This window comes from Hesperophylax consimilis, chromosome 29 (genome assembly GCF_061612785.1).
Source record: "Hesperophylax consimilis isolate HC1 chromosome 29, BYU_Hcon_1.0, whole genome shotgun sequence".
In the NCBI taxonomy this organism is placed as follows: domain Eukaryota; kingdom Metazoa; phylum Arthropoda; class Insecta; order Trichoptera; family Limnephilidae; genus Hesperophylax; species Hesperophylax consimilis.
The window spans coordinates 20,895,665-20,920,049 of NC_142864.1; the positions used below are offsets into that span (position 1 = coordinate 20,895,665).

At 37.5% G+C, this 24,385-nt stretch overlaps 1 protein-coding gene and 1 long non-coding RNA gene across 4 annotated transcripts in view; both read left to right on the forward strand.

Moving 5' to 3' along the window:
- The first annotated feature begins 2,523 nt into the window (after window positions 1-2,523).
- LOC149409980 (uncharacterized) lies at window positions 2,524-4,438 on the forward strand. Its single transcript, XR_016305086.1, has 3 exons — window positions 2,524-3,530; window positions 3,761-3,923; window positions 3,969-4,438. It is a non-coding gene; the product is annotated as an uncharacterized LOC149409980 (long non-coding RNA).
- A 1,803-nt stretch (window positions 4,439-6,241) lies between these two features.
- LOC149409981 (protein argonaute-2-like) overlaps window positions 6,242-24,385 on the forward strand; it is a 45,277-nt gene continuing 27,133 nt past the window's right edge. Inside the window, exons 1-5 of one of the 3 annotated variants that reach the window (XM_089649285.1) lie at window positions 6,242-6,322; window positions 6,431-6,480; window positions 6,890-7,785; window positions 12,571-12,744; window positions 15,903-15,994. In XM_089649285.1, the coding sequence (XP_089505411.1) occupies window positions 6,468-6,480; window positions 6,890-7,785; window positions 12,571-12,744; window positions 15,903-15,994 (1,175 nt within the window). In that variant the 5' untranslated portion in view covers window positions 6,242-6,322; window positions 6,431-6,467. The other 2 variants (XM_089649284.1, XM_089649283.1) reach the window with 2 other exon arrangements.

Consider the following 24,385-nt stretch of genomic DNA (forward strand, 5'->3'; position numbering starts at 1 on the left):
GTCATCTGAAATCAAAAAATTAAAGTTCATTCGTTAGATAATAGTTTTTCCCAGGTAACGCTGGGAGGGTTTTTCGAAATTTTAATTTTTCACTTTTTTGGAACACTTTGAAGGGAAAAACGCTATTTTTAGTGAAAAAAATCGGCTAATTTGTTATTGTAAAATAATAATTATTAACAAATTTGAAAAAAACTCTCCAGCGTTACCTCGTAAATTATGTACAGAAATAGTTTTCAAAATTTCAAAAGGATCGGTGCAGTAGTTTTGAAGTTATGACGGTCACCGACTTTGAAAACGTTAGTTGTGGGAAAAACGCTATAAAGTTTTGAACACTAAAAAATCTGGTATTAAACGTTTATAAGCAAATTTTATCGGCTTACCTCACACTGAATCATCAATGCCAGGTCCATAAAGGATGTTGCTATCATCCATGATGTCTAAAGCACCTTTTTGCTCCTGTCTACGACGAATCCTGCCTTCTTTAGTTTGTTTCTCAGCTTCCTGCTCTGCTCGGCTTATACGTATGGTCGGGTAGGGATTAAAATCCGACAGGTATAAAAATACTCGTAACTTCGTCAATTTTGCTCCAATCAACTTGAAATTTGAACACAATATTCTTAACATATTTACAATATTCTTAAGCATTTATTTAAAAAAAAATTTAAAAAATGCAAAAAAAAAAATTTAAATCCCTAGCCCCCCCTTAATAACATTGAGCAAATACAAAAACAATTTCTACGTTTTATAAATTTTAAATTAAATATCCCACTAGTAGACTTACAATATCATTTCTTATTAAATATATATAATATACACACATTAGACGGAGACGGGCGTAAAATAAACTTTTTTATTCAAAATTCTAAATTCGACTGTTGCGAACTTCTGCAACTCATAAACTTACGAATACCTACAATAACAACACGACAAAATACACTATTCCACTGCAACACACATAAGCGCAATTACATTGCGAACTCCCCAATACAACGGTTTCACACTATGGGAAACCAATACTTAGGTGATGTCGATATATTTAATATTAACTTTGCGAATTTTGTGGATTACGTAAAAGACTTATTTAATGACTATTCCTAAATGGAAGTTATATTCTTGTAAGTTATTCAAAACGCTGTATTCTTTAATTTATGTTATTTTATTTTTAATATTTCTTTCTCATGTTTCATAACTGTCATTAAAATTGTACCACCTACATGAAAAAGTCCTCTGGGCGTTAAATAAATGAATAAATAAATAGAAGTTGTATTTTTGTAAACTAGTCAAATCGCTGTACTTTTTAATTTATGTTCTAGTTCTTTTTCTTGTTTAAAAATTTAATCAATGTATCCTGTTATGCTTACATAATTATTGTAATAAAGTGACAATTTCCTTGTAGAATACTAATAGGGCATTCATAAATAAATAACTGTAATACATCTAATAAAATAAATAAACGGATTAATGCATTCATTTTTTTATTTATACAAGTTACCTAAAAATCATATTTTTTTGGTTCAAGATAAAATTTCGGGTTAGAGTCTCGGCTTTTATGAATACTCGTAACGGGTAGAAAGCTCGGCTAGCCACTATTCGTAGGTTCGAGTACCGAATAGTAAACTCTGACCTTATAAATCGAAAACATACATTATCCTTTAGATAAGCTATCAAGAGAAATTACACGCTAATAATAATAAATACTAGGGGTTTTCCTACATGATATGGGGATGTACCCGAGGGCGCAGCACGCCCTCAGGATCTTAGTCACCGGAAGTAAGATTGAATCTAGGCCCCTGTGTAGAAGTGCCGGAAAGATTACATCTTCTCCCGCACTGTTAAAGGGGTCAAACCCTTCGATGGCCCATCTAACTTTGGAGGGAGTAACTATTTTAGCCGCAGTTTCCCAGTCCTTACCTTCCCGTGTAACTCGGGCTGGTGGTGGACACCTGCTTCTAACTTTTGTAACTGGGAAAGTGTTTTCCCAGCAATTCCTCCAGTTCCTCCTCCCAGTTATTGGTAAAGCTTCTATCTGCTTTCCGGAATGGGCCTTTAGCTGCCCCTTAGCAAGAATTTTCTGAATCCTTGCTGCCTGCGTGATGGTTTCCATCTCCCCACAGTACTTCTCCCAGGAGTCTGTTTTGGCTTTCCGGATTGTTTCATTTCATTTGTATATCTTTCATTCGTATATCAGAAATGATGTTAAACTTTAACGAAGGCCTGATATTTGCAGTAACAAAATCTTCAATAAATCGTAGGTTAATTATTGAAGACAATATTGGCGATTTTTAAACGAAAATCTGAAACAGAAAAATCAGAAAAGGATACTGTCACATCTAGGACCCGAACCCAGGACCGACAAGGCAAGGCAAGACAAGGGTCCTGGGTTCGAGTCCTAGATGTGACCGTATCCTTTTCTGATTTTTCTGTTTCAGATTTTCGTTTAGATATCGCTAATATTGTCTTCAATAATTAAATATTACAATTTGAGGTTTTACTCAATAAAGTTATTCCGAAAAATAAAAAATCGTAGTTTAAATTCCAATGAATGACAATTACGTTTTGTATATTTCAACATTTTTACCTTCGTGTAAGGAATTTTAAAAAACGAAAATTTCGCAGCCTGCGAATTGTACAATAAGAAATCATTGTGTTGCGTTTGCATAAATTTCATTTTTAGAGATTTAGATTTCAATTTAAGGAGAGCATGCATAAGAGTTTTAATTCAATTAAGTTTATTCATTTTAAAAACATTACAAAATTGTTAATTTTAATGCGTTTTTAAAATACATTTGGTAATAAGAATTCTTACATTAATATAAACAGTGTGTATACCAGTAGTCTATACCAGTAATAATAGAGCTTGCCTTTTAAAGGAAGCTTCACCTTCAGCTAAAAATGTCCATATCCAAATTGATTCTGTTCAACAGCAAGATTGCTCTCCCCACAGGCATGACCTGCAGGCAAGTTAGTCCTAGAACGAGTTTCTTAAGATGGGCTAAATCTTGAACAACACTCTCCAGTATGCAAGTATCTTAACTAAATCATTACCAGACCTTCCACTTATGCGTTCGTTCCAAATACAATTATAAACAGTTTTATTTTGTCTATTTTTTGGAATAACTTTGTTGAGTAAAACCTCAAATTGTAATATTTAATTATCGAAGACAATATTAGCGATTTCTAAACGAAAATCTGAATCAGAAAAGGTTACGGTCACATCTAGGACTCGAACCCAGGACCCTTGCCTTGCCGGGGCACCGCTCTACCACTGAGCTAATGGGACCCTATCCCCTTCGGTCACTTTTAACTGTATCAAACTTCGAATAAGAACTACCAACGATGTCTTCATTTTTTCACCGCACGTTATTGATTGGCAACTATCTTTATGTATGAGGCTTGATGTATCCTGGGTTCGAGTCCTAGATGTGACAGTTTCCTTTTCTGATTTTTCTGTTTCAGATTTTCGTTTAGAAATCGTTAATATTGTCTTCAATAATAAGTTTCCTTTTGTAGTAATTAAGGTAAATCGAAAGGTTGGTAATTATTTACCTACGACTACCGTTTGAGAAAATATTCCGTACATGTTAGGTTAGGTTGGATTAGGTAGAATTAAATCACAAACTAGTCTATACAAACCTAGCGTAGCCCACAAACTACTTGAAAACTGGGATATAACTCTAAAGGGGACGCGAGCAGGCGTTATTAAAGGGGCAATTTTTTGTAGTAGTAAAAACGGTAGTCGTAGGTAAATATTTACCGAAAGGTTTTCTTTGAAAATATTTTGTAATATCCGTGGCCAGTGATCCCGAATAATTCCCGATGGTTTTACTTCTGCGTTGAGCGGACATGATTAAATCCAACAATTGGGCGCCAGAGCCAGTAGACCACGAAAAGTAGAATGTTCCTGAATTTAATAACTTCCTCACGTCAGACACCCTGTTTTAATTCCGAGACCTTCCTGAGATACAGAGGGCAGAACTGTGTTTACGTAATACGGAAGATCTCGGGGCTCCGACCTTGTCCACAGAACAGCAGCCGGTCACCAACACCAGATACAGCAATGTGTTATCTCCGGCAGCTGTAGGACCCCCAGGCATCCGTAGGCATCCGCAATCCTTCACAACTTCTGCCTCTTGAGGTATCAGGACCACGACGCCCTGCGGCTCAAACGTGAGTGTCTCATCCTTGTTCCTATGCTCCAATAGAATACTGTGGGGGTTAGGGGGAGCCGACTTTTCCAGCACTTTAAAACCTTTCGACACGCCATACTGACAAACTACGAATCACTTGTTGATTGTGAAAATATATCAAGGAGCGAGTTGTCTGTGTGATCGAATCTCGCTCCTTTTACTTCATTAACTCTCATTTAAACGATAAATTTTATGGAAAAATCAAGATTCACAATTTATTTTTCTTTACGATTTTGACACTGACAGATCGATGCAGGCTGCAGATTACAGACGTTTCTAGCCTCTGCAAATAAGTACGTTATGCGCTTGCGCGTACAAAATAAAACCCCACCTTCACAAATTTTCAGGGGGAATAACAAAATAAACGATGTTTTATAACTTATCAGCAAAGGCAATAAAGTAAATTGTTTGGCGAAGGACGTAGGACACGCGCAAAGAAATCGTTGGAAAACCGCGATCAAGAGATGAGAAAATAGGGCTCTGGACAATGAATCATTGGACGGGTTGTTTCTGAGAATTTGAACACTTCTTCAATTTTAAAAGTTAATTTTCAAGTTCGCTGAATGATTTTTTCAAGTTCGGTTATTATTTCAGTTCTGTCAAGCAACTAGCCCACATTGATATAATAACAGAACTTGAATAGGACTTTCACTGAACCCGAAAATGAACGTAGAAATTTGATGAATTGTTGAAATTCTCCGAAACAACCCGTACTAACACATCTTTGAAAAGCGATTAGTCATTAAAAGTAATAAAAAACTAGCCTATTAACCCAACCTAGGTTTTTTATGACTTTATATCACTTTAAAAAACGTTTTTGACTGTCACTATTCTTAGTTGGCCGGTTACAAAAAAAATATTCATTTTGTACATTTTTTTTTAGTTTCATCTTTCATGAAGAGTTTTCGATTAAAACCTCAATGAATAATTTTTTGTTAATTTTAAGTCTAAAAAGTAAGCTTTGGCAGTTTTCACTAAACTGAAAATTTACTATCTATTCTTTTGACATCTTTAATAATTTATTTTAATAAAAAGACAAATAACTTTGTTTACATCATTTTATTTGTTCACAATCAACATGTTTCGTGAACAATGTTCACTTCTTCAGGATCAAACGTATACTTTAATCATTATTTTAAAAATTTCCGTTGTCATTATTTATGCTCAAAAATATTTTCATCAAATAAAATTATACTTTACTATGCATAACGTTTAGTAATTAGAAATATAAACTGTGGTACAAAAGTATAAGTAAATAAAAAAAATATTTCTTAAATAATTTGATGTACATAAATAATCTTCTTCAAAAATTATTTGGAATATTAATATATTATCACTTATCAGCTGTTTTTCATTTTAACATGCGCAGACGACTTATTTATGGACGAGTGCTTACTCTGGCTCACTCGAAAAACTTTATCTAAGCTTTGTGCATATTTAATATTTAGACCAGTGTTGCCAACGAAGGCGATTTATCGCCATTTAGGCTACTCAGAACGAGAATCGGCAACGAAAAAATCTAAAAGGCGACTGGTCGCCTATTAGGCTACTTCAGAGACAAGTTATTAATCAATCAAATCACAAAGAATACCAAATGAACTTACCTTTGAAAGAAAAATACACCGGTATTTGAGAATATTTTTTGCGACCGGAAAAATGTGAGGAATTTTTGGAAATGGAATTCCGTAGCTACCCCCCCCCATGGATTTCGAAAAATTGTTGGGAATCATATATGATGTTTTTGGCAGAGCGGATTTTTTTTTCAGCGAAGTTCTGTAACAACCCCCGCGCCCCATGGATTTCAAATATTTTGTGGGGAGCACTCATTTTGATTTTTTTTTGTGGGGAATTATGTTGTACAGAAATTCTCTAACAACCCCTCCCCCCATGGATTTCGAATAATAAAAGGGGGAATCAAGCTCACGTAGAATATTTGTGGGGAATATGTGGGCAGAATTTATGCGAGTTCGTTAGAATTACTGCAACTGAAATTCGGCTACATTAGGCTACTTAATGTTTGAAAAAACGGCGACATTAGGCCAAAATCCGTTGGCAACACTGATTTAGACGTCAGCCTGTGTCGGCCAACAATATTTTCAGTCTGATTTTGCAGAATTGCGGTCCGCTGTTTACTTGTAAAGCTTGTAAAACGATAATAGCTTTGATAATATCTCTTACTGATATTTTTGTTGTTCTTCTAATTGTTTGTTAAAAAACCTTACTTTATATTCCTTGTTTAGCAGAAGTTCCGTATTCAAGCCTGAGACGTAATTAATAACGATGGGAAAAAAATGTAAGTTTATAATATAGTGATTTGATGTGTTTCTCTTCTAGTAGATATATAGTTTTTCTTTTACGAATTTAGCAGATTATTAGGATTAATATCCCGTTTCGCTGCTGACGTACCCGTAATATTCCAATATAATGGATTTACCATTTCTGATGCAATATTTTAAAGCTAGTATGCAATATGTTAGATGTGACAATTGTCGACTTTGAATTTGTTGAGAAAGAACACTCTGTTCTGGATTCAAGCGTCAGTCCTGATGGCATCACCTTCTTGCTGCAGAAGCTCTGTTTTACCTTTACAGCTTATCTTGCAATTCATGGTCCAGCTAGATTTCAACCGCACTGCCAATTCTTTAATAGCTAAGAGGTAAATTATCCTATTTAAGTTTCTGATTTAAGCTTTAATATTTCAGCTAAGCGGAATGTACATGCCGGAGCAAGAGACTCTGCCCCTGAAGTCTCTAGTGGAGGTGACATAGTGAGTGGGACAGCCCCTAGTGGGACAGCCCCTAGTGGGACAGCCTCTAGTGGGACAGCCCCCGCAGCTGACAGAGACATGAAGAAAATGAAAGCTAAATTCCAAAAATTGGAACTCGGAACGGAAAACGAGCCTTCTAGAGGGAAAAAATCTTTTATTCCTCCACTGAATCCCCAAGCCACACAACAGCCTCCTACAGGCTTTGCTCCACCACCGCAAGTCCAACCTCAATGGCTACGAGCACCACCTCCGGCAGTTACTCCTGCCCAGTCTGCCCCTGCTCCGGGGACAGCCCCTGCATCACAAGTGGCTCCACAAGCGCAACCTACTAACGTTCCTGCTGCGTGGGGTCGGGGTCAAGCGCAAGCCCCTGTATCGCAAGTGGCTCCAAGAGTCCCTACCCCAGCACAAGTGGCTCCTCAAGCCCCTACCCCGACTAACGTGGCTGGACAAGCTCAACCTGCAGTACTTCAGCCTGTTAACCCACCACAACCTGCCCCGGGTCAAGGCAAAAAAGGCAAAGGAAAGAAGGGTGGTGGAGGTGCGACCGTTGCAGCTGCCGGTGATCAAATCCTTCCGTCTCCAGTTCCTTCCCCCTCCACCAGCTCATCCCTCTCATCTTCTTCCTCGCAGGCTTCTTCCCGGGCTTCTTCTATCCCACCTTCTCAATCATCTTCCCAACCCTCCACACACTCTTCACCTCAGAAACTGGTACAGAAATCGTATGGGCTGAAAATACCCAAGCGTGGGAAGCCAGAAAAGAAAACCGGCCAACCAATTGAAATTGAAACAAACTTCCTCCCTCTAACAATCAGCACCAAGCAAAATGGGGTAAGTTAATTAACCTCTAAAACAGAGTATCCTAATATTGACCTTCATTTTGCCTCTTTTGAACATGAAACTAAATAAAGTGCCCAATTAATTCGTTAGCGAACCGATCTGTTCATGTCAAAGAAATATTAAATGTCTAAACACAGAATGAACACTCGTTCATTTCTCTCAGTACAATTTGCAGTTTTATTCATGCAGGTATACTTTTTTCTCATAAAAGTAGCTTCGATAAACTTGTTGAATTCCGCTTCATGCTTATTACGCAAAAAAATCAACCAGACCTTGGTTTCAACATAATTACTGACTACAAGAAACAACTATTTATTTAGGAAAACCAACAGCTTTTTCTATATATTTAAATAATAAACTTATAAACAATACAAATCAAATCTAATGACTGGTTTTCAAGTAAACATAAAATTATAACAACAAATTAAGGGTCCTGTACCCGTGGCCCAAAAATATTTACAATAAATACAAAATTGTAAATATTAAATAAAATTAAAATAACATAGGATATAAGAACACAAATAAATGACAGTATATCAATTTTATCTTCACTGACAACACCAATAATTATAATCACTAATATATGTATATACCTACAACTAAACTGAACAAATGTTTATAAAATGAATCACAGCAACTGGACAGGGTTCATATCAACTACATATAACAACATGATAACTTGCAATATGTTATTAATAATTATTTAATAATGGCTAAGGTATATTTTTTAAATGTTCCTAAACTACACTAAAATATATCAATATCATTAAAACTCTTATTATGTAATAGGCCAGTGCAATTAGCGATTCGCGATCGAAGTAATTCCGGTAGTCCCAATTTTTTTTATATGTTATATAAACTGATCTCCTGATGTAAAATCTGAATTTCCGACCTTGGCACACCTGTGCTCGCGCCGCCATTTTGAAAAAACTGGCCGAAATCGGGCCAAAATCTAGTTTTTCCCAAATATATCATTTCCAATACAAATTTCGGCTAAAGTATGTTAACAAATATAATAGAACATAAAATAACCTACAACTTTTGTAAAAACAAATTTCTTCTATCTCTAATAAGTACCGAGTTAGAAAGTCGTAAAGGTGCGTATATTTTTGAAAAAACAAGTTTTTTGCGCGACTAGGTTTGGTTTTTTATAAATACCTCGTTTCCAGTACAAATTTGTGAAAAATTTATTGATAATAATTATATATAGAATTATAGAAAATAAAATTTCGTTAAAGAAATAGATACATAATTTATATTTTTTATCTCTATTACGTATCCAAACTCTAATCCACCAAAACCAGGCCAAAAATTGAAACCGAGGTTAGGTGTTTTAAACTTGGCATTCCTTGATTTTATTTTTCTTTAACAATTATTGTTCTAAGAACATATACGTTGACAAAAATTGTCATGCCTGTGTCAGACCTAGATATAAATATAGTAGATAGACTATTTCAGCATATCGATCGCCATACATTCCCAATGGGAAGACCACTAAAATTGGCCAAGCCACTACATTTGTGCTCGCAGCTTGGTCTGACATGCCTATCAACGTAATCACAACATACATTTAAGATTATTAATACAATTAAGATGATAAGGTACATAAAAAAGATAAAAAATTGGTATTTTCGTAAAATTAACATTTATTGACATTCTTTTCTTTATTAGTTAAGTTGTCAGCATAACAAAAATAAAATTAATGGTAGATCAGTTTAGACAGAAGTACGAGCACTTTACTATAGTTTCTTACTTCTGGCCCTGAATAGCTTCTTCATCTGTCTCATCACCCAAATTTGTGGCGACTGGGTCATCATATTCCTCGTCATCGTCATCAACAAAGGCTTCTACAGCATTCTCGCAGGAGTTGCCATTGCAATGAATGCAGAGTAAGGAACATTTCAAACCCGACTTTCTGCAGGTGCACTTTCCAGCGCAACCTTTTTTGCATTGACATGATATGAAGTTCAGCAAGGCCTGAGGTGCAGCTTCCTTCAACATTGTTACTGGAGTAATTAACCCAACAGCATCCTTTTTCCACCCCCATTCAGTCGGATCTTTATCGTGACCAAGCCAAGTCTGCACTTGCAAGTATGTTCTTGAAGCGTCTTGCTGGACTGCATCTTTGGTGGGTGGTAGCCTGGTTAAATTGAATTTGTTCTTTTTTACTCCTTTGACAAAAATGATGTACCTTAAATTTTCCAAATTTGATTTCTCGTTGCCGCCATACAAAAGTGCAAATAGTTGTTCGGCAGCCAAAGTGATTGTTTCTGTCTTTGCTTTTGGGTCTTGAAATACACGAACAAGTTCATTCACTGAGTGGTTCTTGAGAAGAATATTACAAAATTTGTGTTTGCCTTGACCGAACGGAGCTCCAGTTGTATCGCAACCACTTATGGCATGAAGGAATAAAATGTTTTCAACTATTTCAAGGTGTTTAAAACATTTGTTCGAGTACAACGCGTTAGGTGATTTATTTTTTCCAACTTTTTGGTAATATACGTTGGGAGGTGAGAGAGCTGTGAGGAGTACCAGCAGATCAATATCCTGACCAACGATTATGACTACATCATGTTGAAATGTCAATGAATTTGCTGTGTTCACTATGAGAACGTCAGCATCCTCTTCAGCTTGTACTGTCGTTATGTGGGATCGTGCAAATGAGGTTCTGAGTAGGGAAATAAAACGAGACTTGTTCTTCTCATTTCCCAGAAACTTTTCCTGTGGCACTTGTGGGTGCATGCTTTCAAAAAACAAAACTTCAGCAGAAGTTGTAACTCTGGCACGCCGTGCTCTTTCCACCCCTTTAGTGCTTTTCTTTTCCATAGAATTTGGGTATCCATCGAATACCACTACTGCATTGGATCCATAATGATTTTGTACATACCTGACATATTGCTGGAAAATTACTGAAAAAGGTTGAGCACAACCCCATAGCACTTTGTGCAGTAAATCTCCTCCATCAATTACGTGTATTTTACTGCTTCCCAGTTCTGTATTATTTGGTAGAGGGTTGAATGATGAATAAAATATAGACTTCGTTCCTTTGCGCATGCCTTCCTCTGAGAAAAGAGACAATGGTACAGGAGAGAGTTCATATTGAATAGCATTAATGGATCTATTGCCATAGTCACACCCTGATTTTTGACACTGCTGGTCACCGCCGCAAGAGAAACTATCGCATCATTACGTTTTAAGTGTAGGTTTCCAAAGTTCTGGTTGATAACTTTGGACATAGCTAATTTCCCCATCTTTTCAGCCATGTGACAAGTGACTTTGCTATCCCTGATTGTGCCACTGCTAATAGACATAATCCCGTTTGTTTTAGGAAATGATTCATGGCAAGCAAACCAATCAATGAGAGTTTTAACGTCTCGATCATCCCTCCTAATTCTTGTAGGCCTCATCTCTACATGTTGCTCTGACGTTTCTGATTCAATACCACAGAATGACTCGATACCCTCACATGTGTTATGCAGATAAACGAATCCAGCAGTCCAACGAAGGATGGAACTGTCTGTGAAGGGAACCGGAGGGGAGGAGTAGAAGGGTGGGGGGGTAGCCCCCCATACCAAAGTGCCCTCTAGTAAATTTATAGATGTATGTATTAAAAAATGCAAACAAAAATCTAATAACGTGATAATAAACCGTGATTGATTTTCTGTGCGTACCTACCTAGATTTGTTTATTCTTTACATCGGTAAAAAAAACTATATAAACATAAAAACTGCACAGCCTTTTTTAAAATTTTATGTTCTACATAATTGGTATCAATAAAATTTTCATGAAATTCCACTGGAAACGAGGTATTTATAAAAAACCAAACCTAGTCGCGCAAAAAACTTGTTTTTTCAAAAATATACTCACCATTACGACTTTCTACCTCGGTACCTATTAGAGATAGAAGAAATTTGTTTTTACAAAAGTTGTAGGTCATTTTATGTTCTATTATACTTGTTAAAATACTTTAGCCGAAATTTGAAATGGAAATGAGATATTTGGGAAAAACTAGATTTTGGCCCGATTTCGGCCAGTTTTTTCAAAATGGCGGCGCGAGCACAGGTGCGCCAAGGTCGGAAACTCAGATTTTACATCAGGAGATCAGTTTATATAACATATAAAAAAAATTGGGACTACCGGAATTACTTCGATCGCGACCCCCTTTTTGGCGCTAATTGCACTGGCCTATAAGTTACACACTCTGAATATATAAGCGTTTTGTAATGGTTACCAATATTCATCTTAAAATTAAATGATTGACAATTTTTTTTTTGATGGTTATGCGCCTTACATAAATATTATATTGAGGATTCCATATGGTAGAAGCAAATTCACGATGACTGCGAACATAAGAAAAATACAATATTTTGTGCATATTTACTTAATAGTTGTTTCCATTACTGACTTAAATAGTTGTTTCCATTAGATATTAACATTAAAAATCAAGTGTTGTTTTTTCAAATAGCCTTTGCATTAAGTGGAATTCGACAACTTTATCACATCTTCTTTCTTTATTGACAGTAGTAGCAGTTCTTCAAATGTACTTTTATCCATTCCAAGATGAATAAAGTATGATTCGGGATCTTTTTCCGCTAATCTTCTCAATAATGCATTTGAAGATCCCAACACAGTTCTCCTTAAAGGCCATGGTTGCTATGTAGATAATTTGATATTATAATAGTAACCTCAATCAACAAAAGAAAGTAAGCGCCATTCCAAAAGTGTACATAAAATATTTTGTTTACTGAAATAACCATGTTATCACTTTACTTGCAGGTGCACTACGACGTCACTATTGTTCCAGACAAGCCCAAAGGAATGCTTGTTCACGTTATGAATAAGTTCATTCAAAAGAATTTCCCAGGAAGACATCCCGCATTCGATGGGCAAAAGAACTTATACAGTTGTGGAAACCTCCCGATACCTTCCAGTGGTATTTGCTCAGACACAGTAAGATATTGCTTTACAATTTACATTCCGCATTCGACGGACAAAAGAACTTGTACAGTTGTGGAAACCTCCCGATACCTTCCAGTGGTATTTGCTCAGACACAGTAAGATATTGCTTTACAATTTACATTCCGCATTCGACGGACAAAAGAATTTGTACAGTTGTGGAAACCTCCCGATACCTTCCAGTGGTATTTGCTCAGACACAGTAAGATATTGCTTTACAATTTACATTCCGCATTCGACGGACAAAAGAACTTGTACAGTTGTGGAAACCTCCCGATACCTTCCAGTGGTATTTGCTCAGACACAGTAAGATATTGCTTTACAATTTACATTCCGCATTCGACGGACAAAAGAATTTGTACAGTTGTGGAAACCTCCCGATACCTTCCAGTGGTATTTGCTCAGACACAGTAAGATATTGCTTTACAATTTACATTCCGCATTCGACGGACAAAAGAACTTGTACAGTTGTGGAAACCTCCCGATACCTTCCAGTGGTATTTGCTCAGACACAGTAAGATTTACAATTTACTCCTTTAATCAGTTAATAAGGTGTAATTAAAACATGCTTGTTTTAATCTGTAATTTATTTATATAGTTGATTTCTAATCCCCCTCTACACTAGCCATTAAATCTTGTAAAAGTATTATGAATACTAAGATTCAATCGAAGTGCAGCTCATCTCAGCTAACAATAATACACTTTTCCATTGATTTTTATTTGATTTTTACCTCTCCACTGGAGCGATGGAGATATTTAGTCAGACCAGGTATTCATTAATATCACACGGAATCACATTAATACAAAGGTATTGGGAGGGGAAGGAGATGAGGAAAAGGAAGGTGGGGGAGTCATTCAAGCAACTCAAGTATTTGGCTCACTTGATCTGCCAAATTAGTACCTACCTAATATGCATAGATTAAATCAGAGGTCCCTAAACTGTTTTGTCCCATTTCTCAATTGCTCAGTACTGGGATTCCCCACAATATTTTCAAATCAATGGGGGGAGGGGGGTAGTTAGTGAATTTCGTAATAACTAATCCCCACAAAATATTCACCAGATAATTTTAATGTTTCGAGATTTTTACTAAAATATTTGTACTTTGCAAACTATTCCACATGAAACCACAAACTATTCCACGTGAAACTGTGAAACACACTTAAAGTGTGGGCCCCCTTTTACATCTCATGCACGTGGAAATCGACCCCAGGGGTGAATTTAGACCACTTTGGGAATGACTAGATTAAATGGTAATAACGTCTCTTCTAGCTACTCGTGTAGTATCAGTAATACCATCATAAGAACATTTCATGGACATCCCATACAACGACAGCGAATTTTCATTTTACTTAATTGAAAATTAGATTGTTAAAATTAAAAATATCCCAAATGCATTTGGTTGCCTTTTATAGTAATTAAGGTGAATCAAAAGCTTAATACAAAAATTACCCCGCGGTTTAAAGCCAATCTACACAGATTTCATCATTTATCCCATATTTTTAGGTTTTACAAAAAAAAAATTGTTAAAATTATAATTTATTTTAATTCATGAATATCACCTACCTAAATTTGGGTAGCCATTAGTAAGCTAACTTTATTTCAGTACGCTCTCCGAGGTTGCTGGGAAATGTTGTTTGTAGGTTAGATATTCGATTGAAGCCGTTATTATTTTACAAAAATTTGGTTACTGGTTTGGAAGATGGGCTATTGTTTCACAGAAATGTAATGTTGTCACCACTCTCAGCCCATCTTGCTTTGGTTACTATTTTGGAAGATGGGCTATTGTTTCACAGAAATGTAATGTTGTCATCACTATCAGCCCATCTTGCTTTGGTTACTATTTTGGAAGATGGGTTATTGTTTCACAGAAATGTAATGTTGTCATCACTATCAGCCCATCTTGTTTTGTTTACTATTTTGGAAGATGGGCTATTGTTTCACAGAAATGTAATGTTGTCATCACTATCAGCCCATCTTGTTTTGGTTACTATTTTGGAAGATGGGCTATTGTTTCACAGAAATGTAATGTTGTCATCACTATCAGCCCATCTTGCTTTGGTTACTATTTAGGAAGATGGGCTATTGTTTCACAGAAATGTAATGTTGTGATCACTATCAGCCCATCTTGCTTTGGTTACTATTTTGGAAGATGGGCTATTGTTTCACAGAAATGTAATGTTGTCATCACTATCAGTCCATTTTGCTTTGACATTTGAAAGGTCCCGTTAAATGCTGATTCTTGGTCCATTTCAGCTGTCGATGGAATTGTGATCAGCTGACAAGCAAAACAATACGACAATAATTGTGCTTTTCTGCTGACCAACAGGCCTTCCATTGATATGCTTGGTGTTACTCAGGGGACTCCATTGAAGCCAGAGTTAAGTTAACCAGAGTGAAGCTGGGCACTGTACCAGTACAGGGCCCGCAGTTGACTGAGCGTCTTGGTGTTATATCTTCACTCCTTCAGACCCAGATTCACTCCTTCCTTTCCACATAGCATCCCCAAAAATGACATAAACCCTGAGGGAAATTGTTTTCTTCAGGACTTCCTTTGTGGAGATGACATAAAAAAAGACGAGTTGGTTTCGAAAGTTAAGATGTTAGTTATTGGATAAATTTTAAAAATTCTAAATAATCAGATTCTATATGTGATGTAGATTCACCAGTTTCCCGCTAGTACCACGAGTGTTCGGAAAACGTGTACAGTTTGATTTTGTTAAAGATTGCACCCTCATCGTTATGTATCTAAGCCGATCTGTCAAAATTTAAACGGTCAAGAGTCAACAACGGAAGTCTCCAGAGTCAATCTCAATAAATAAATAATAAATCTGTCCATAAGATTTTTCAGTCATTTTAAAATGCATGCAAGTGGCCTGATACAATAATGTATTAATATTTCTAACAAAATAATTGATATTTTGTTCAAAGATGAACAATTCATTTATCTGTGGCTAGTTTCTCGTCAGGGGAGGGGAGGGGAGATGCACATAGTTTTGTTCTTTAATTCTGTCAAAAATATCACTACATCGTATTTGGGTGCAAACACACACAGCCAGACAATTCTCCAGAAAGAGGGCGACAGCTGGTGCACCTGGTCCAAATAACACCTCAGTATTTGTGATGAATAAGAAAACATGACATTATATTTCAGATCCTCATGCAAGAAGAAGGACGTAAGGATCTGATGAAGTTCGAAGTCTCCGTGAAGTGGGCAGCCTACATAGACTTTGGATCGCTCAACACGTAATTATTGTTTTTACAATCTCGGAATAATCCCTTTGGAATAATCCCTAGCTCTATAAGGGTTTGCAGCGCAGACTATTCTGCGCGTTGTCTTCGCTTTTTGATGATTCCTTTTTTTTATTTTATGTGAAAAAGAGTCAAGTCAAGAGTCAAGAGTCGCAACTGCTCCCATCCGTCTGGAACCAATGGGAATAAGGCATCCCCAAATTGGGGTATGTTGTGGGGCCGAAGGTGGTTGAGAGGTAGAGGAAGGTGTGGAAGTACTCAGCTATTCCTTACCCTTACCCTACAATCATTTAGAATCCCAAAATTAATGCACTTTACCCCCCCGGAAACCTTGTTTATACGTCTTATGACAAATAAAAAAAAAGCAGAAAATTAGTTAAAATCCGACAGTAACAATATTAAATGTTTTATTATCTTCCTTTTTTGTAACATATAGATTTAATGATATCGTCACTGGGATCTCCCGTGGTGAGGATTTTATTTAAATAATTTAAAAAAAATGTAGTATGGATAATATGAAGTAATTTTAAATATATATTTTTTCATTAAAACCAACCAAAAAGAACACACATAAGTCGTTCATATATTGAATTATAATAAAACAATAGATTACATCGCCATTTTGTAGAAATAAAGACCAAAACACAATTTTATCACGGATCTGTCACTTTAACGGTCAACGGAATAATTCTGCCAATTTGTAATCATGCACTTTGTCATTTTTTAGGATTTTTTTCTTGGAATCGAGTATAAATATTTTAGGCAAACTTAGAAAATTATTTATTTCTCTTTCTAAGTGCGAACATATCACATATCTCCGCATTATGGAAAAAAGATAAAAATACTTTTATAATGTATGGACCCTCCCGGTCAGATCTGTCCTTCCGAGGCTCTAATGGAATATGATGTTCGTGGCTAGTAGTGTCCTTCCGAGGCTTGAAGTGTTTATTTATTTATTTATTAATTTCAACGCCCTGGTGGACTTTTACATAACAAGTTTTTTACATGACAAGCTTTTACATAACATAACATACAGAAACATTTTTAAATGGAAAAAGATAGACTATAAAAATAAAAGTAAACATAATATGAAAGGTAAGTAGGTGAATAGATAAGTTAAGGTAGAGTTAATTCATGGCAATAAAAGAGAAATAAACTAGTAGGTATGTTAACAATTACAAAATTACATGTGAATGGCTAAATGTGATACATGACAAAATGTATTAATTTATTTATTTGTTTGTTCTCGCCTTGATGGCTTTTACATGCAAGGTAAATCATACAGGAGCATTATAACAAGTATATAGTATCATATGAAGTATAACATGGTAAATAAAATAATAAGCTGAGCATGAAAGACATAAGTAGGCACAACACAGGTAGGTATTAGTATACGATAAGTAAATTGTATATTGTATAAAGGAGTTCAACCAGCAAATACTTATTTGGGCTCAGGCTACAGTACATTCAGCAATTATATGCGTCACAATATTACACAAAACATAATTACAAACATACTCGAAGCATACCGGTTGGCAGTGGTGTAAAAGATTTTCTAGCGATTTATAAAAGTAGGTAATTAATTCTTATAATTTAAAATATATAATTTTTTTTTTTTTTGCTATTATAAATGTACATAAGTTTGTTATTATTATGACAAAAATAAAAGGTACACAACAATTACATACAAAAAGAAGTAGGTATTATGGAAATAGTTACAGAGTATTAAGTTTGTTATTGTTAACAATCAACAGGATTTTTGCTTAATATCTGCAAACATATACGCTTTTTAAAGGAAGCGATGTTTTTATTAAAAAATATATCAACAGAGCATGTTTCATTCCCCACACGATGCAATCTCTGAAGACAAGAGTTGAACATAAAATTAGTGCGAGAAGCAACTATATTAAATGGAGCATGAAGTCTAGTGTTGTACTTATTGGGAACTTGATAATTTATCATATTCACTAGTTCAGGGCTGTCCAAATAACCGTTGATAATTTTAAATAATAATAAAGCATCACAGATTTTTCTTCGCTGTGATAATTCAGGTAGTTTAAGCACGTGCATTAAATAATTATAATTTAAATTTTCTAATGGAATATGTAATTTGTAATTTATATGCCTTAAAAATTTGTGTTGTATTCTTTCAATTTTGTGTGAGTGTACATTGTATAGAGGCGACCAGAGAGAGGAATTATAGTCAAGAATGCTTCTGACAAGTGTAATGTACAATGTTTTGAGTGTATTAGTATACATTAGATCTTTGGACGTTCTTAATACAAATCCGAGACATTTAAGTGCTTTATTCGTGATTGCATCGATGTGGGGGACGAATGTCATCTTGTTATCAAAAACGACACCCAGATCTTTTATTAATGTTACTGTAGAAAGATTCACATTGTTAATATGATATTGAAAGAGTATTGGATTTTTATTTCGAGAAAAACTTATAGAATGACATTTGACATGTTAAACTCATTTTCCAAGTAAATTCGTAAAAATACAATAAATTTCCGCGTAAATTGAAATTTCTCTGCCGATTTTCGTCGAGTCCGGCCCTTCAAGTTCAGTTATTCCAAATAAATTCATAAAAATACAATATATTTCTGTAGAAATCGAAAATTCGCAGGCGATACTTTAAATTAAGATATTTTGTGTAAATTTTCAATCATATTTCTTTATAAAATGAATTTTCTCAGTCCTTCTAACTCGGATATTTGAAATAAATTCGAAAAAAATGACATTAAAATAATAATTTAATACTAATTAGGATGATGTATAACCACCTAAATATACATTTTACCGCCACAGCCGTCTTTCTGATTCAGCTTTACGAAATTGAATGGTTTATTTTCGCAAAAATCGAATTATTTCGAATTACACAAACAAATTTTCGTGCTCGTAAAAAAACAAATTTCGAATTACGAATTAACAAATTTCGCATTAAAAAACCATTTTGTATGAAAAAAAATTTCTGATGTTTTAGAAAATTCCGAATTACGTGTTTATTCGTATAATCGGGGTTCGAATTAACGGGGTTCTACTGTATCATGTAGAATTACCTCCCTAAGTTTGTGCACCTTACCCCCGGAGTATAGATATCACTTGTTTGGCTGATAAATAAGGTAAAAATGATGTATGTAAAATATGAGCCGAGTTGGAAGAAATGGATTAAACAATAATCTAATCAATAATCTAATAATCTAATCTGACGGCCGGCATAGTCCAGTGGTAACGCATTGGACTGCCATTCCGAAGGTCGCGGGTTCGAACCCGGCGTGCGCAAATAAATTTTATTTGATTAATTTGTGTTATTTCACAATTAATCAATTTTTTTATTTTTTATTTTTATTTTTTTTATTTTTTTTTTTATTACATTTATTATATAAGTACATTTTTGTTTGTTTGTTACAATATAAGATAAAATATTTCAGGACCCCTCTTCCATAGAAGCATTAGCTTGTGGCTGGAAGAGGAGTGTACATTGTTTTATTGCAATAAGTAAGTAATTAAAAATTAAATGATTTTAAACTTATTTAAATGAAGTGAGTTATTTTTCATGAAGTGAGTTATTCTAAAGATTATAATAATATATAGTATATTTGCGGCACGTTCCAGAGTGGAAGATACTACCAGTATCGCCCTGGTGTAAGACCACCATTCAGAATTGAAACGTTGCTCCAAATGGCTTTAGCCGTGTTTAGTAACTAGATCTGAATAGCCAGGTACTTCCCCACCTTCCTCTTTCCCTTCCCCACTTACCTTCAGCCTCACAACATCTCCCAATTGGGGATGCCATAGTCTCACTGGCTCCAGACGGGAGCAGTTGGGACTCTTGTGAGGTATTCACTATAAAAAAATAAAAAAATCATTATAAAATGATGCATTTATTTGAGTGCCGACTCCTTATCTTGAAAATACAATAAAAACTTCATTCAAATGCAAGCTGCTTGTAAATACTTTGTAAACTTATCTCAATTATTTGAAACATAAATAATATTATTAATAATTGGATACTTTATACACCGCCGTTTTTGTGAAAAATCTCCTCTGATGAGTTCTATATGAGGCTCTATCTAATTATTATTATTTATAAACAAATACAGGTCACTTCGGAAAAGCTCACTTTTATTAAACATCACCTCAAGGGGCAATTTATGATGAGTTCTATATGAGGCTCTATCTAATTATTATTATTTACAAACTGATACAGGTCACTTCGGAAAAGCTCAATTTTATTAAAAATCACCTCAAGGGGCTGTACAATTTATGTCGAGTTCTATATGAGGCTCTATCTAATTATTATTTACAAACTGATACAGGTCACTTCGGAAAAGCTCACTTTTATTAAAAAGTTTACGACTTTGCATGCAGAGGACACTCTAGTAAAAACTCTGGACATTTTAATTATAATTTTTTTAATAAGAGAGACAAATATTCTCGGGTTATGAATAACCTGACAATATTTGAAAATCTCCTACTATATTATGATGACGGACTTGACTTGAAGCCAGCCGAGGAATTGAACACACGCCCAGTGGCGGCTAGCTTTAACCCCCATATATATATGTATCACCGCAAATAATAATAATAAGTATTTAGTCATTTTAAATACGTGTAAGATTATGAAAGATTTTTTAAAATATTTATATTGAGGGATCAGTAGGATTTATAGGTTCAGTTAGGAGTTCTACCGAGCCGAACCCTCTGATATGAAAATATCTGGAGTCGGTGAATTATTTTCCATTTAATCTCTGGTGAGTTGACGTATTGTTCTTGTATTGTTTTGTATTTATTATGCTTATATAATGTGGATTAACTAGATGATCATTTGTGGAAAAGTGTGTGGAAGGGTTTAGTTTTTCCAACTCAGCCACCGACCGGTCTTACATTTAGTACAAGCCGCCACTGGGCGGGACCCAAATGCAATGTCAACTCAGCCACCGACCGGTCTTACATTTAGTACAAGCCGCCACTGGGCGGGACCCAAATGCAATGTCAACTCAGCCACCGACCGGTCTTACATTTAGTACAAGCCGCCACTGGGTGGGACCCAAATGCAATGTCAACTCAGCCACCGACCGGTCTTACATTTAGTACAAGCCGCCACTGGGCGGGACCCAAATGCAATGTCAACTCAGCCACCGACCGGTCTTACATTTAGTACAAGCCGCCACTGGGCGGGACCCAAATGCAATGTCAACTCAGCCACCGACCGGTCTTACATTTAGTACAAGCCGCCACTGGGCGGGACCCAAATGCAATGTCAACTCAGCCACCGACCGGTCTTACATTTAGTACAAGCCGCCACTGGGTGGGACCCAAACGTAATGTCAACTTAGCCACCGACCGGTCTTACATTTAGTACAAGCCGCCACTGAGCGGGACCCAAATGCAATGTCATCTCAGCCACGGACCGGTCTTACATTTAGGACAAGCCGCCACTGAGCGGGACCCAAATGCAATGTCATCTCAGCCACGGACCGGTCTTACATTTAGGACAAGCCGCCACTGAGCGGGACCCAAATGCAATGTCATCTCAGCCACGGACCGGTCTTACATTTAGTACAAGCCGCCACTGAGCGGGACCCAAATGCAATGTCATCTCAGCCACGGACCGGTCTTACATTTAGTACAAGCCGCCACTGAGCGGGACCCAAATGCAATGTCATCTCAGCCACGGACCGGTCTTACATTTAGTACAAGCCGCCACTGGGTGGGACCCAAACGTAATGTCAACTTAGCCACGGACCGGTCTTACATTTAGTACAAGCCGCCACTGAGCGGGACCCAAATGCAATGTCATCTCAGCCACGGACCGGTCTTACATTTAGTACAAGCCGCCACTGAGCGGGACCCAAATGCAATGTCATCTCAGCCACGGACCGGTCTTACATTTAGTACAAGCCGCCACTGGGTGGGACCCAAACGTAATGTCAACTTAGCCACGGACCGGTCTTACATTTAGTACAAGCCGCCACTGAGCGGGACCCAAATGCAATGTCATCTCAGCCACGGACCGGTCTTACATTTAGGACAAGCCGCCACTGAGCGGGACCCAAATGCAATGTCATCTCAGCCACGGACCGGTCTTACATTTAGTACAAGCCGCCACTGAGCGGGACCCAAATGCAATGTCATCTCAGCCACGGACCGGTCTTACATTTAGTACAAGCCGCCACTGAGCGGGACCCAAATGCAATGTCATCTCAGCCACGGACCGGTCTTACATTTAGTACAAGCCGCCACTGAGCGGGACCCAAATGCAATGTCATCTCAGCCACGGACCGGTCTTACATTTAGTACAAGCCGCCACTGAGCGGGACCCAAATGCAATGTCATCTCAGCCACGGACCGGTCTTACATTTAGTACAAGCCGCCACTGGGTGGGACCCAAACGTAATGTCAACTCAGCCACCGACCGGTCTTACATTTAGTACAAGCCGCCACTGAGCGGGACCCAAATGCAATGTCATCTCAGCCACGGACCGGTCTTACATTTAGTACAAGCCGCCACTGGGTGGGACCCAAACGTAATGTCAACTCAGCCACCGACCGGTCTTACATTTAGTACAAGCCGCCACTGAGCGGGACCCAAATGCAATGTCATCTCAGCCACCGACCGGTCTTACATTTAGTACAAGCCGCCACTGAGCGGGACCCAAACGTAATGTCAACTCAGTCACCGACCGGTCTTACATCTAGTACAAGCCGCCACTGAGCGGGACCCAAATGCAATGTCATCTCAGCCACCGACCGGTCTTACATTTAGTACAAGCCGCCACTGAGCGGGACCCAAACGTAATGTCAACTCAGTCACCGACCGGTCTTACATCTAGTACAAGCCGCCACTGAGCGGGACCCAAATGCAATGTCATCTCAGCCACCGACCGGTCTTACATTTAGTACAAGCCGCCACTGAGCGGGACCCAAACGTAATGTCAACTCAGTCACCGACCGGTCTTACATCTAGTACAAGCCGCCACTGAGCGGGACCCAAATGCAATGTCATCTCAGCCACCGACCGGTCTTACATTTAGTACAAGCCGCCACTGAGCGGGACCCAAACGTAATGTCAACTCAGTCACCGACCGGTCTTACATCTAGTACAAGCCGCCACTGAGCGGGACCCAAATGCAATGTCATCTCAGCCACCGACCGGTCTTACATTTAGTACAAGCCGCCACTGAGCGGGACCCAAACGTAATGTCAACTCAGTCACCGACCGGTCTTACATCTAGTACAAGCCGCCACTGAGCGGGACCCAAATGCAATGTCATCTCAGCCACCGACCGGTCTTACATTTAGTACAAGCCGCCACTGAGCGGGACCCAAACGTAATGTCAACTCAGTCACCGACCGGTCTTACATCTAGTACAAGCCGCCACTGAGCGGGACCCAAATGCAATGTCATCTCAGCCACCGACCGGTCTTACATTTAGTACAAGCCGCCACTGAGCGGGACCCAAACGTAATGTCAACTCAGTCACCGACCGGTCTTACATCTAGTACAAGCCGCCACTGAGCGGGACCCAAATGCAATGTCATCTCAGCCACCGACCGGTCTTACATTTAGTACAAGCCGCCACTGGGCGGGACCCAAACGTAATGTCAACTCAGTCACCGACCGGTCTTACATCTAGTACAAGCCGCCACTGAGCGGGACCCAAATGCAATGTCATCTCAGCCACCGACCGGTCTTACATTTAGTACAAGCCGCCACTGAGCGGGACCCAAACGTAATGTCAACTCAGTCACCGACCGGTCTTACATCTAGTACAAGCCGCCACTGAGCGGGACCCAAATGCAATGTCATCTCAGCCACCGACCGGTCTTACATTTAGTACAAGCCGCCACTGGGCGGGACCCAAACGTAATGTCAACTCAGTCACCGACCGGTCTTACATCTAGTACAAGCCGCCACTGAGCGGGACCCAATATTTATAGATATGACACTTAGCTCGGAATTCTGTCATCATTCCTAAATCATGTGGCAGTCACAAGGCTTTAGTTCCTGACAATCTGAAAGCACCCTCACCAAACATAGCATCTGGTGTGCGCTTTGGTTCCTTCAACCTTCCGATAGCTGATGACGATGGTGACCTAACGGTTGTCAGTTGTGAATTGATATTTTCCAGAATACACGTCCCAAAAGTAATTTGAAGTCATGCCATTAAGTTAAATAAAATGACATTTAATTGAATTTCTAGCTATGAATAAAAATCATGGGATATGATGATTGTAGGGTTTGTGAAGCTGAAAGTATTTACTTAATGGTATATGATGATTATGTGGTTTGTGAAGCTGAAAGTATTTACTTAATGGTATATGATGATTATGTGGTTTGTGAAGCTGAAAGTATTTACTTAATGGTATATGATG